The sequence below is a fragment of the Nerophis ophidion genome, linkage group LG20 (assembly GCF_033978795.1).
Source record: "Nerophis ophidion isolate RoL-2023_Sa linkage group LG20, RoL_Noph_v1.0, whole genome shotgun sequence".
Classification (NCBI taxonomy): Eukaryota; Metazoa; Chordata; class Actinopteri; order Syngnathiformes; family Syngnathidae; genus Nerophis; species Nerophis ophidion.
In genome coordinates, this window is record NC_084630.1 from 34,029,097 (window position 1) to 34,043,316 (window position 14,220).

The 14,220-nt window shown below is 41.8% G+C and overlaps 2 protein-coding genes across 5 annotated transcripts in view; both read right to left on the bottom strand.

Annotated features, from left to right (window-relative positions):
* The window catches only part of fam13a (family with sequence similarity 13 member A), a 230,842-nt gene extending 221,655 nt beyond the window's left edge, over nucleotides 1-9,187 (bottom strand). For 2 of the 4 annotated variants that reach the window (XM_061881056.1, XM_061881055.1), the window contains exon 1: nucleotides 8,935-9,156. In XM_061881056.1, the coding sequence (XP_061737040.1) occupies nucleotides 8,935-8,961 (27 nt within the window). In that variant the 5' untranslated portion in view covers nucleotides 8,962-9,156. Of the gene's footprint in view, nucleotides 1-8,934 lie in introns of all 4 variants that reach the window. The other 2 variants (XM_061881057.1, XM_061881052.1) reach the window with 2 other exon arrangements.
* Nucleotides 9,188-12,033: 2,846 nt separating this feature from the next.
* Nucleotides 12,034-14,220, bottom strand: part of zgc:154142 (uncharacterized protein LOC555481 homolog) — a 97,592-nt gene continuing 95,405 nt past the window's right edge. Inside the window, exon 26 of the mRNA XM_061881058.1 lies at nucleotides 12,034-14,155. Within this exon, the coding sequence (XP_061737042.1) occupies nucleotides 13,949-14,155 (207 nt within the window). The 3' untranslated portion in view covers nucleotides 12,034-13,948. The remainder of the gene's footprint in view (nucleotides 14,156-14,220) is intronic.

The following is a 14,220-nucleotide window of genomic DNA, read 5'->3' on the forward strand; positions in this document are numbered from 1 at the left end:
CAGCGGAATTATTCATTACTTATCGTGTTAAGCAATGTCAGCTAAGGTTTATCTGGGATCGGAACTGAGGATGTTGTTGAGGCTTGTGCAGCCCTTTGAGACACTTGTGAATTGGGGCTATATATATATATATAAACATTAATTGATTGATTGATTATCTGAGAGCCAGAAGCAGTCCTCAAAAGAGCCACATCTGGCTCCAGAGCCATACGTTCCGTACCCCTGTAACTAATAGGTGAGCCTCAGACTTGATCATGTTATCTGTGGCTGATGGTGCCCTTAAGCTCGTCTGAGCTCAGTCTGCCTCTCTTAACTAATGCCCGTCACACACACACACACACACACACACACACACACACACACACACACACACACACACACACACACGTTTCCTTCTTGCGACCTCCGAAAAATGTCTACCTCTTTAGGACAACCCTTTCTCGATATATATAGATTTGTATTTTCAACATTAATAATATATACATACTATTCAAATATAAAAAAGGTAAGCTTTCAGTTACTTTGTTATTTTTAATTGTTTTTAACCTTTATTTTTTAAGTCAAGTTATTACCAGAGGTGGGTAGAGTAGCCAGAAATTGTACTCAAGTAAGAGTACTGTTACTTTAAAGATTTATTACTCAAGTAAAAGTAAGGAGTAGTCACCCAAATATTTACTGGAGTAAAAGTAAAAAGTATGTTGTGAAAAAACTACTCAAGTACTGAGTAACTGATGAGTAACCCAATTACGGCAACAAATAATGCACAAAAACATAAAAATAGCAATGAGCAAATTCAGAGCCAGGAATATTTCTTAAGCAACTAAAACAATATTATATATTAAATAATGATACATTAAAATAAAATAAAAAATTAAGGCAAATTGGGCCACAATAACTTAACAGCATCATAGGCACAGTAGGCATTGATTGATTGATTGATTGCAGTAGAGTACATATTCCGTACAATTGACCACTAAATGGTAACACCCCAATAAGTTTTTCAACGTTAATCAATTACTTAATAAATGACCAAGTCGAGGTAATCTACCTCATTTATACATACATACATACACACACACACATACATTATATATATATATATATATATATATATATATATATATATATATATACACATATACAGTATATATCCATCCATCCATCCATCCATCTTCTTCCGCTTATCCGAGGTCGGGTCGCGGGGGCAGCAGCCTAAGCAGGGAAGCCCAGACTTCCCTCTCCCCAGCCACTTCTTCTAGCTCTTCCCGGGGGATCCCGAGGCGTTCCCAGGCCAGCCGGGAGACATAGTCTTCCCAACGTGTCCTGGGTCTTCCCCGTGGCCTCCTACCGGTTGGACGTGCCCTAAACACCTCCCTCGGGAGGCGTTCGGGTGGCATCCTGACCAGATGCCCGAACCACCTCATCTGGCTCCTCTCGATGTGAAGGAGCAGCGGCTTTACTTTGAGTTCCTCCCGGATGACAGAGCTTCTCACCCTATCTCTAAGGGAGAGCCCCGCCACACGGCGGAGGAAACTCATTTTGGCCGCTTGTACCCGTGATCTTATCCTTTCGGTCATGACCCAAAGCTCATGACCATAGGTGAGGATGGGAACGTAGATCGACCGGTAAATTGAGAGCTTTGCCTTCCGGCTCAGCTCCTTCTTCACCACAACAGATCGGTACAACGTCCGCATTACTGAAGACGCCGCACCGATCCGCCTGTCGATCTCACGATCCACTCTTCCCCCACTCGTGAACAAGACTCCTAGGTACTTGAACTCCTCCACTTGGGGCAGGGTCTCCTCCCCAACCCGGAGATGGCACTCCACCCTTTTCCGGGAGAGAACCATGGACTCGGATTTGGAGGTGCTGATTCTCATTCCGGCCGCTTCACACTCGGCTGCGAACCGATCCAGTGAGAGCTGAAGATCCCGGCCAGATGAAGCCAACAGGACCACATCGTCTGCAAAAAGCAGAGACCTAATCCCGCGGCCACCAAACCGGAACCCCTCAATGCCTTGACTGCGCCTAGAAATTCTGTCCATAAAAGTTATGAACAGAATCGGTGACAAAGGGCAACCTTGGCGGAGTCCAACCCTCACTGGAAACGTGTCCGACTTACTGCCAGCAATGCGGACCAAGCTCTGACACTGATCGTACCGGGATCGGACTGCCATAATAAGACAGTCCGATACCCCATACTCTCTGAGCACTCCCCACAGGACTTCCCGAGGGACACGGTCGAATGCCTTCTCCAAGTCCACAAAGCACATGTAGACTGGTTGGGCAAACTCCCATGCGCCCTCAAGAACCCTGCCGAGAGTATGGAGCTGGTCCACAGTTCCACGACCAGGACGAAAACCACACTGTTCCTCCTGAATCCGAGGTTCAACTATCCGACGTAGCCTCCTCTCCAGTACACCTGAATAAACCTTACCGGGAAGGCTGAGGAGTGTGATCCCACGATAGTTGGAACACACCCTCCGGTCCTCCTTCTTAAAGAGAGGGACCACCACCCCGGTCTGCCAATCCAGAGGTACCGCCCCCGATGTCCACGCGATGCTGCAGAGTCTTGTCAACCAAGACAGCCCCACAGCATCCAGAGTCTTAAGGAACTCCGGGCGGATCTCATCCACCCCTGGGGCCTTGCCACCGAGGAGCTTTTTAACTACCTCAGCAACCTCAGCCCCAGAAATAGGAGAGTCCACCACAGATTCCCCAGGCACTGCTTCCTCATAGGAAGACGTGTTGGTGGGATTGAAGAGGTCTTCAAAGTATTCCTTCCACCTATCCACAACATCCGCAGTTGAGGTCAGCAGAACACCATCCGCACCATACACGGTGTTGACAGTGCACTGCTTCCCCTTCCTGAGGCGGCGGATGGTGGTCCAGAATCGCTTTGAAGCCATCCGGAAGTCATTTTCCATGGCTTCCCCAAACTTTTCCCATGTCCGAGTTTTTGCCTCTGTGACCGCCGAAGCTGCACACCGCTTGGCCTGTCGGTACCTGTCCACTGCCTCTGGAGTCCTATGAGCCAAAAGAACCCGGTAGGACTCCTTCTTCAGCTTGACGGCATCCCTCACCGCTGGTGTCCACCAGCGGGTTCTAGGATTACCGCCACGACAAGCACCAACTACCTTGCGGCCACAGCTTCGATCAGCCGCCTCGACAATAGAGGTGCGGAACATGGTCCACTCGGACTCAATGTCCAGCACCTCCCTCGTGACATGTTCAAAGTTCCTCCGGAGGTGGGAATTGAAACTTTCTCTGACAGGAGACTCTGCCAGACGTTCCCAGCAAACCCTCACAATGCGTTTGGGCCTGCCAGGTCTGTCCGGCATCCTCCCCCACCATCGCAGCCAACTCACCACCAGGTGGTGATCGGTAGAAAGCTCCGCCCCTCTCTTTACCCGAGTGTCCAAAACATGAGGCCGCAAATCCGATGACACAACTACAAAGTCGATCATGGAACTGCGGCCTAGGGTGTCCTGGTGCCAAGTGCACATATGGACACCCTTATGTTTGAACATGGTGTTTGTTATGGACAAACTGTGACGAGCACAGAAGTCCAATAACAAAACACCACTCGGGTTCAGATCCGGGCTACCATTCTTCCCAATCACGCCTCTCCAGGTTTCACTGTCGTTACCAACATGAGCGTTGAAGTCCCCCAGTAGGACAAGGGAATCACCCGGGGGAGCACTCTCCAGTACTCCCTCGAGTGTACCCAAAAAGGGTGGGTACTCTGAACTGTTGTTTGGTGCGTAAGCACAAACAACAGTCAGGACCCGTCCCCCCACCCGAAGGCGGAGGGAGGCTACCCTTTCGTCCACTGGGTTGAACTCCAACGTGCAGGCTTTAAGCCGGGGGGCAACCAGAATTGCCACCCCAGCCCGTCGCCTCTCACTGCCGGCCACGCCAGAGTGAAAGAGAGTCCAGCCCCTTTCAAGAGAAGTGGTTCCAGAGCCCTTGCTGTGCGTCGAAGTGAGTCCGACTACATCCAGCCGGAATTTCTCTACTTCGCGCACTAGCTCAGGCTCCTTTCCCCCCAGTGAGGTGACGTTCCACGTCCCAAGAGCGAGCTTATGTAGCCGAGGATCGTACCGCCAAGTGCCCTGCCTTCAGCCGCCGCCCAGCTCACATTGCACCCGACCTCTATGTCCCCTGCTATGGGTGGTGAGCCCACTGGAGGGGGGACCCACGTTGCCTCTTCGGGCTGTGCCCGGCCGGGCCCCATGGGTACAGGCCCGGCCACCAGGCGCTCGCCATCGTGCCCCACCTCCGGGCCTGGCTCCAGAGGGGGGCCCCGGTGACCCGCGTCCGGGCGAGGGAAATCTGGGTCCTTTGTTTTTACTTTTCATAGAGGTTTTCGAGCTGCTCTTTGTCTGGTCCCTCACCTAGGACCAGTTTGCCTTGGGAGACCCTACCAGGGGGCATAAAGCCCCCAGACAACATAGCTCCTAGGATCATTGGGACACGCAAACTCCTCTACCACGGTAAGGTGGCAGCAGTATATAATTTATATTTATTTATTTTGCCGTTTTTGTTCACACGTTAAAGATGTTTTAATGAATATACATGCATGTTTAACATATAGATTCCTATTTTTCATGAAGACAAGAATATAAGTTGGTGTATTACCTGATTCTGATGACTTGCATTGATTGGAATCAGACAGTATAGTGCTGATAATGTCCACGTTTTCGAATGGAGGAGAAAAAAAGTTCCTCCTTACTGTCTAATACATCATGAAAGTCGTTGGTTTTTGGCATCTTATTTGTCCAGCTTCCATATTCGTTTTTATACACTTTACAAGAAATACATTGGCGGCAAACTCCGTAGCTTGCTAGCTTGTTTGCGCTGGCTTTCGGAGACTCTTATTTTGTTAGCGCAGGCGCGATGGAGCGGCACTTTTATTGTGAAGACAGGAACTGTGCGATCAGTCTTTAGGCTTTTGATGGGAAGTACGGTTGAAATAAAAAGTGTCTTTTTTCCTTTACACTTTTGATTGATTGATTGATTGATTGATTGATACGTTTATTAGTAGATTGCACAGTACAGTACATATTCCGTACAATTGACCACTAAATGGTAACACCCCAATAAGTTTTTCAACATGTCGGGTTCTACGTGTGACGGTCACGTGACCGCCTGGTTTTGTTTGATTGGTCCAACGTCACCAGTGACTGCATGTGATTGGTGAAACGCAGTCATGTGATGGATCCTACTTTGAATGCGTGCCTGACAAAAACAAAACAAAGCGTGCATTAACAGATCGATAAAAAAAAAAGTAGCGACCTGATTGCAGATAAATGGAGCGGAGTAAAAGTAGCATTTCTTCTCTATAAATTTACTCAAGTAAAAGTAAAAGTATGTTGCATAAAAACTACTCTTAGAAGTACAATTTATCCCAAAACTTACTCAAGTAGATGTAACGGAGTAAATGTAGCGCGTTACTACCCACCTCTGGTTATTACAGTATGTCTTTATATACATATACATAATTTTTTTTGTATTTTTTTTTTTTTTTTTATAAATTTTGGCCAAAGAGGGCACTTTTCGATTTCTTACACACACTTGTTATTTCATATGTTGACCAGAGGGGGAGAACTTTTAAAATGACACACAGACAATTTGACAAAATCCCCCCTTTTTTGGACCCCCCTAATTTTGATAGATTTCACCAGCAGGGGTGATATTGGGACATTCTCTAATTGATGCAATGGTTTTTAGTGTTGGGACCGGGATTACGGTCCTAACTTGTTCACCAGTCCATATATGGAAGGTACTTTTCCTTGTTGATGTCTCAAGAAGGGTATAAATGCAAGAACACACATGCGCGCGCACGCACACACGCACACACACACACGTCCTTTTGGCATCTACTTTTTTCAACCCTGTATATCTTATTTATTAAAACATTTTAAACTAATTTTGATTACAATGTATTATTTAAAACATGTATCATGTATTTTACATAATGGTTATTGTAGTTGTTTAATTCTTCTACTAACTTTCACGTGTGTGTGTTAGTGTGAGTCGCCACATGGAAAAAGCCCAACCTGCACTACCTTGTGTGAAGCAGAGCACTAATTAACAAGATGCTAATTAGCAAAAAAACTCTTTTTCACACTCCTGCCTCATCGCAAACATACAGCCGATAACGAACACCATATGGGAAATATACTGCATGGGTTTAAAAAAATAAATAAAAAAATACACACACACACACACACACACACACACACACACACACACACATACACACATACACACATACATACATATATATATATATATATATATATGTATATATATATATATAATTTGGCCCCCCGAATCTAAATAATTGCCCAGGCCTGCATTATAGTGTACTTATGAATAACTTTGATGTTAGTGCGCTACTTATTTTGCTTCAAATCAATTTGGGAATGTGTTGTCTTGGCAAACATAAAACACAACATGACTTCACTTATGGAGGTGGCTTTTATGTATGGTATATAAAAAAAATAAGTAGAAAAAACAAGAGTGATTAATAGCAAGCCCATGCACGTGTGCCAACTGGTTGCCACAGCAACAGCTGCTGCAAAACATCTGCCTGAGCAATACTTCAGTCCAACGTGAGTCATTAAGACTCATTAAGTCAGGGGTGTCCAAAATGCGTCCCAGGGGCCATTTGCGGCCCGCGGGTAGTTTTTTACCGGCCCCACGGCACATTTTAAGAATACAATTGAAAAAAATGGAAAACATAAAAAGTGGTATAAAAGAGCAAACATGTAAAATGTAACAAGAAATTGTTGCAATGCTTACTCTTATAACACAAAGCTGCCATGCAGGCTGTTTCTTTCTTTATAAAATAATAATGAATCAAAATCAATGTCATTATGAATTATTGACCTATTCAAGGCTCCAATTAGGTCACATTAAATACTTTTTGGGGAAAATGTTGCATATTTTGTGTTTTGCCATATAAAAGATTTAGCTGTTTTTTTTTAAAGAAAGGCCTGAAACAAACAAACAACACATAAACAACAATAAAATTTAAAATTGACAGATAGATCTGAAGTTGATCTCAAGATTATTGTGCTAAAAGTAAACCGTAAAAAAAATGTATTATTTATTTTTTTACTCTTTAATGAGCAGGACACTTTTAGATCCCCAATTCTTTTAGAGCGATTTGTTTTTAAGTGTCATTGCTCAAAAAATAATAATGAATCAAAATCCAAAATTAAGGCTCCAATTATAGTATCATCTCAAATATTCCACCCCAAAAAATTATTGGATGAAAATATTGCATATTTCGTGTTTTTTTCCATTTTTTTCCCTAATGTTGATCTAGAGCAGGGGTCACCAACCTTTTTGAAATCAAGAGCTACTTCTTGGGTACTGATTAATGCGAAGGGCTACCAGTTTGATACACACTTAAATACATTGCCGGAAATAGCCAATTTGCTCAATTGACCTTTAATAAATAAATCTACATAGATATTAAAAATGGGTATTTCTGTCTGTCATTCTGCCGTACATTTTTTTTCCTTTTATGGAAGTTTTTTTGTAGAGAATAAATGATGAAAAAAACACTTAATTGAACGGTTTAAAAGAGGAGAAAACACGAAAAAAGTACAAATTTAATTTTGAAACATAGTTTATCTTCAATTTCGACTCTTTAAAATTCAAAATTCAACCCAAAAAAATGAAGAGAAAAACTAGCTAATTCGAATCTTTTTGAAAAGATTTAAAAATAGAATTTATGGAACATCTTTAGTAATTTTTTCTGATTAAGACTAATTTTAGAATTTTGATGACATATTTTAAATAGATTAAAATCCAATCTGCACTTTGTTAGAATATATAACAAATTGGAGCAAGCTATATTTCTAACAAAGACAAATCATTATTTCTTCTGGGTTTTCCAGAACAAATTTTTTGAAAGAAATTCAAAAGACTTTGAAATAAGATTTAAATTTGATTCTACAGATTTTCTAGATTTGCCAGAATATATATATTTCTTTATTTTAATCATAACAAGTTTGAAGAAATATTTCACAAATATTTTCACAAATAAATTTACTTGAACATTGATTTAAATTGTCAGGAAAGAGGAAGGAATTTAAAAAGGTAAAAAGGTATATGTGTTTAAAAATCCTAAAATCATTTTTAAGGTTGTATTTTTTCTGTAAAATTGTCTTTCTGAGAGTTATAAGAAGCAAAGTAAAACAAAATAAATGAATTATTTTAAACAAGTGGAGACCAAGTCTTTAAAATATTTTCTTGGATTTTCAAATTCTATTTGAGTTTTGCCTCTCTTAGAATTAAAAATGTCGAGCAAAGTGAGACCAGCTTGTTAGTAAATAAATACAATTTAAAAAATAGAGGCAGCTCACTGGTAAGTGCTGCTATTTGAGCTATTTTTAGAACAGGCCAGTGGGCGACTCATCTGGTCCTTACGGGCACCGCGTTGGTGACCCCTGATCTAGAGATTTAAAACTTGAATAATAATCATAATAATAATACTACTGAATAATGACACATTTTTAATATTTTTGACCAAAACCCTTTGGGGTCCCAGGGATTAAAACTGAGTGGAGGCCAAAATGTATATTTTTATACATATATTGTATTAGTTTTTAAAATAAAAATGAAGAAAATGACCCCGGCTTGCCCCGTTTTTTCAGTGTGCAGCCCTCAGTGGAAAAAGTTTGGACACCCCTGCATTAATTAAAGCTAACAGTGACGTCACAAAGGAAGCGACTCATTGCTAGGGAGATGCATCAAAGTAAATGAGTCTTTGTTTATGTGGACTAAAACATGCCAAGTGGTGACAGGGAGGCTTGACTTACTTCAGCTGTTTTGAACATCATCCCAGCAGCATTAGGACAAAAGTATGAAAGTGAAAAGATGCAATAAATGAGGATTGAAAAGAGTTCGACTCACACAGATGGTCAGAGCTCCTGCACCCATTCTTGTACACCAGCGAAGGAGGAAGAAAGTGCTGCCCTCCTTCTTCTTCTCCTCCTCAAACTCGTCCAGGGTCCACTCCTCCTCCCACAAAGGGGATCCTTTTCCGGCCAAAGTGTGCCATTTAAAGTATATTTCTGCGTGAAAGCAGAAAGGTGCCGGCGTGTGCTCGTCGAGTGTTTTTATTTCTTCTTCTACTTCTTGCCTTGGCTGAAATCTGAACCCGGCTCTCCTATTGGCTGGACATGGAGGGGGGCGTGGTCAAGTGAGCTAAGGCAGGAAGCGGCTGAAAACTTCAAACGGGCTTCAGCTGTCTGCTGGAATCCCACCTCAAAAACGACGACGCATGCGCACATGGGAGAGAGTGAAATCGCGACGTCAGCAATAAAGAGGATGCAAGAAAAAAAAAAGCGCGTGATAATTAAAAAAAAAACGTGATGAATACACACGTGTGCACTGATGGAAATGGTAACATGTACAATTCAATTGAAGAATACAAAATATATTTGGGAGTAATTAAAAATAAACAACAGCAAAAAACAAATGTCATTGTAAAGTGGAAGCCCAAGTGTGCGCACCCAGGAACTAATATTTTCACATCCAAATGTACTCATCATGAAAATTAAATTTAAGTTTTTCGAGCCACAGCCCAGAGCCAAAATGACATTAAAGCACAATTACTAACATATATTTACTTTTGTGATGTGTTCACTAGGGTTTTGCAATTACTTTATTGTGTGTGTATACACACACACACACACACACACACACACACACACACACACACACATAGTACAAACTGTACATATATACATGTATATATACGTATATACAGTATATGTGTATATACATACATATATGGATAGATAGTACATATATACATGTATATATACAGAATATGTGTATATATATGTATATATATATAATGTGTATATATACATACATACACACACAGTATATATACATACATACATATATTTACACACACATATAAATATATATACTGTATATATACAGTATATATACATATATATCCACACATATATACAGTATATGCGTATACAAAGTGTATATGTGTATATATATATACACATCTATATATACACACACACACATACACATATATATATACACACATAACATATATATATATGTATACATACATACACATACATACAAACATACATACAAATATATATATACAGTATACGCGTATATAAAGTGTATATACGTGTATACATACACATATCTATATATATATACACACACACACACACACACACGTATAGACATATGTGACGGACTCGTGCTGTCTTCTTGCAGGTTCCCAGGACCACCAAGGAAGGACATGACTTCGAGCAGTTTGACTTTGTTTTTCTTTCAAAAAACACCTCAGTCCAGGTCGCCTTTCCGCTCCTCTTTTCCGCTCACTTGTCGTCTGTCTTCGGCTCTCCTTCTCTCTCGCTTTGCGTCAGCTGCACTCCTGCTTCTTCCAGTCTCTCCGCCTCTCTCTCCGACGTTCACGGCTGCCGCCCTTTTAACCAATGCAAGAGGATTGCATAATTGTAATCTACGCACTTGATCTTGATTGAGGCTTCGCTCCGGGTGCGCCCGCCCCGCCTCGCCGCTCGCTCGCTGTCGCCGCTTCCTCGCCGCCATCTTGGGCATGCCCTGCCTGCCAGTCTGTCGGAACGTCGGCTCCACCTCTCCACAACATATATGTACATATACAGTATATATACACACACATAATTATAAATATACATACATACATACATACATATACACACACACACATACATATATATATATATATATATATATATATATATATATATATATATATATATTCCCCAAATAATATAACTTCAATTATAACATGTACAGATTAGAGGGTGACTATAAAACATTACAATCCATAAAACCAACATTTTCACTTTTCAGGATGACAATGAAACCATACAAGCATCCAAATAGCTTCATCAATGTGAAATTAAGGTAAACCCGGACCCACACCTGAATCTAATTCAAAATCCTGAACCAAAAACACCTGTACATTTTGTAAATAAGAACTTTGGGAGATAATGGGCCAACACTGTGCTATAATCATGCTTGTGCCATCAAGACATGAGGCGTGTGTCACTTGTGAATATTTTATTTCCTACTGTTTTTTTTACTTACATGTACACTTGAATTTACAGAAGCATGTTGATAATGTGACTGTGGAGAAAAATTGAATATCTATTATGTAGACCACAAAGATAGGTGTTTAATGTTGTAGATTCATCCCATGGGTCCCCTTTACAGATTATACTTATGGATAATACCCACAGAGGGCACGTTTTGTCAGTCGGGTCTCGGCTAATTATTATGCTTTAAGTTGCAAGCAAACATTTGAGTTGCAAGCATTCCCAGTAATATGCCGTAAAAAAACCCAGGTGAATGCAAAGCATGCTTTGTCAACAGCCATACAGGTCACACTGAGGGTGGCCGTATAAACAACTTTAACACTGTTACAAATATGCACCACACTGTGAACCCACACCAAACAAAAATGACAAACACATTTAGGGGGAACATTCGCACCGAAACACAACAGAAGAAATACCCAGAACCCCTTGCAGCACTAACTCTTCCGGGACACTACAATACACACCCCCCGCTACCCCCTGGTAATCTAATTAGTTACTATGGTAATGTATGTCCCAGCAGCTCAGACGAGGCACCAAGCAGTGTGGGCGGGAAGCGTTTCCACAGACGCGGAAGGAGTTTTTAATCAATCAATCAATGTTTATTTATATAGCCCTAAATCACAAATGTCTCAAAGGACTGCACAAACCACTACGACTACGACATCCTCGGAAAAACCCACATAAGGGCAAGGAAAACTCACACCCAGTGGAACGTCGCTGACAATGGTTCTAAAACTTAGTGATATATCAGATATATCAGATTGTAGGTGGGTTTATTTTGTACCCTTCGCGTTCATATTTCACTGTTTGTTGCATTTTTGTTGCGTTTCTCTTGAATGTAAAATATGTCGATCAAAAGGGGGTGTGACGTTCATATTTTGTCAATATTCAGTGTTTTATCCTTCATAGAAAAACATTTAATTCCATCATGTTTTTTTAAAGGCGGTCTGTCACAACGTTTTTAGCATTCAATCAGACATTATTGTGAGGTTTTGTATTAGTGTTCCTAAAAATAGATATACCGGCCCCCAGACACATTGTTTTTCTCTAAATGTGGCCCCCGAGTCAAAATAATTACCCAGGCCTGGGTTAGGGTTACTAATAAGCAATAATTCTGAGGTTATTGAGGGAAGACTCTTAGTTAATTTGTTGTATAATTAGGCCATGCAGAATAAGGTATTAATAAGTACTCAATAATGACTAATTAAGAGCCAATATGTTACTCATTTGCTTGTTAAAGGCCTACTGAAAGCCACTACTAGCGACCACGCAGTCTGATAGTTTATATATCAATGATGAAATATTAACATTGCAACACATGCCAATACGGCCAGGGTAGTTTACTAAATTGCAATTTTAAATTTTGTGCAAATTATCCTGCTGAAAACGTCGCGGTATGATGACGCGTGCGCGTCACGTTACGGATTGTAGCGGACATTTTGTTCCAGCACCGATCCCAGCTATAAGTCGTCTGCTTTAATCGCATAATTACACGGTATTCTGGACATCTGTGTTGCTGAATCTTTTGCAATTTGTTCCAATTAATAATGGAGACGTCAAAGAAGAAAGATGTAGGTGGGAAGCGGTGTATTGCGGCTGCCTTTAGCAACACAAACACAGCCGGTGTTTCCTTGTTTACATTCCCGAAAGCTGACGGTGATGCAGTACTATGGAACAGAGCGGTCAAGCGAACATGGTTCCCTACCCCATGTCAACTGGCAGGTTTCGGTGAGAAAATGGTGGTAATAAGTCGGCTCTTACATGAGTGGAGAGCTTGCGTCGTTCCTCCTGCACCTGTTAAAGAGGCAGCTGAGGACTCTCTTGCCTCCTCCCACCGGCCGCCCCCGACCGTCGAATGCTTACACCGTGGAGGAGGGGAAAAAAATTATATCTCAGCCCGGCTGCCTTCGCCTCATCGAGAAACGTGGCTTCCCTCGGAGACAATGGCGGTCACCACCCCCGTGGCCACACCCCTCTAACTTTCATGTTGTACAGGTACGACCATATAATCTCACTAAAACATTAGTAACACTATAAGCAGATAAGGGATTTTCCAGAGTTATCCAAGTAAATGTGTCTAATAAGATCTGAATCGCTCCCACTGCCCTCTTCTCTTTTTTTTTTTTCTAGTCCTTCACTCTCACTTTCCTCATTCACAAATCTTTCATCCTCGCTCAAGTTAATGGGGAAATCGTCGCTTTCTCGGTCCGAATCGCTCTCGCTGCTGGTGGCCATGATTTTAAGCAATGTTCAGATGTGAGGAGCTCCACAACCCGTGACGTCACGCGCACATCGTCTGCTACTTCCGGTACAGGCAAGGCTTTTTTATTAGCGACCAAAAGTTGCGAACTTTATCGTGGATGTTCTCTACTAAATCCTTTCAGCAAAAATATGGCAATATCGCCAAATGATCAAGTATGACACATAGAATGGACCTGCTATCCCCGTTTGAATAAGAAAAAATCTCATTTCAGTGGGCCTTTAATAAGCAACTAATTAATGGTGAATACAGTATGTTTCCCATACTAAAGTGTTACCGAAAACGAGTTTTACACCCCTGTTTTAAAGTCTTGTGCATGCTGGGATAATAATAATGATAATGATAATAATAATAATAATAATAATAATAAGAGTCATTATTATTATTATCATTATTATGTTTTTATTTAAAGGGGCATTCACAGTGCTGGCATTCAGGCTTCCACCTATGACATCACCTTCAACGCTCCATGACTACAACTTGCCTGACTTTACGGACAATTTCCAGTCCCTTGAAGCGCGCACAGCCCCCCTGAGTCTTACTCGCCCAAGTCGGACCGGGCCCTCTGGTACAAAAACCTCCTGATGTTGTCGTGGACCCAGTGGCTGAAGGCGGACACACGAGTGAACACCGAGGGCTTCTTGTCCTTGATGCAGCCTTGGGGTACGAAACTGACGACGCCGTGCACCTCCCAGGTCGCGTTGGGCCGGGCTGACTTGCACGCGAAGGGACCCCCGGAGTCATACTGCGAGGGCGAGTGGGAAACAGACTTGAGCGGAAAACAACAACAACGTTTCCTTTTGTTTTTGT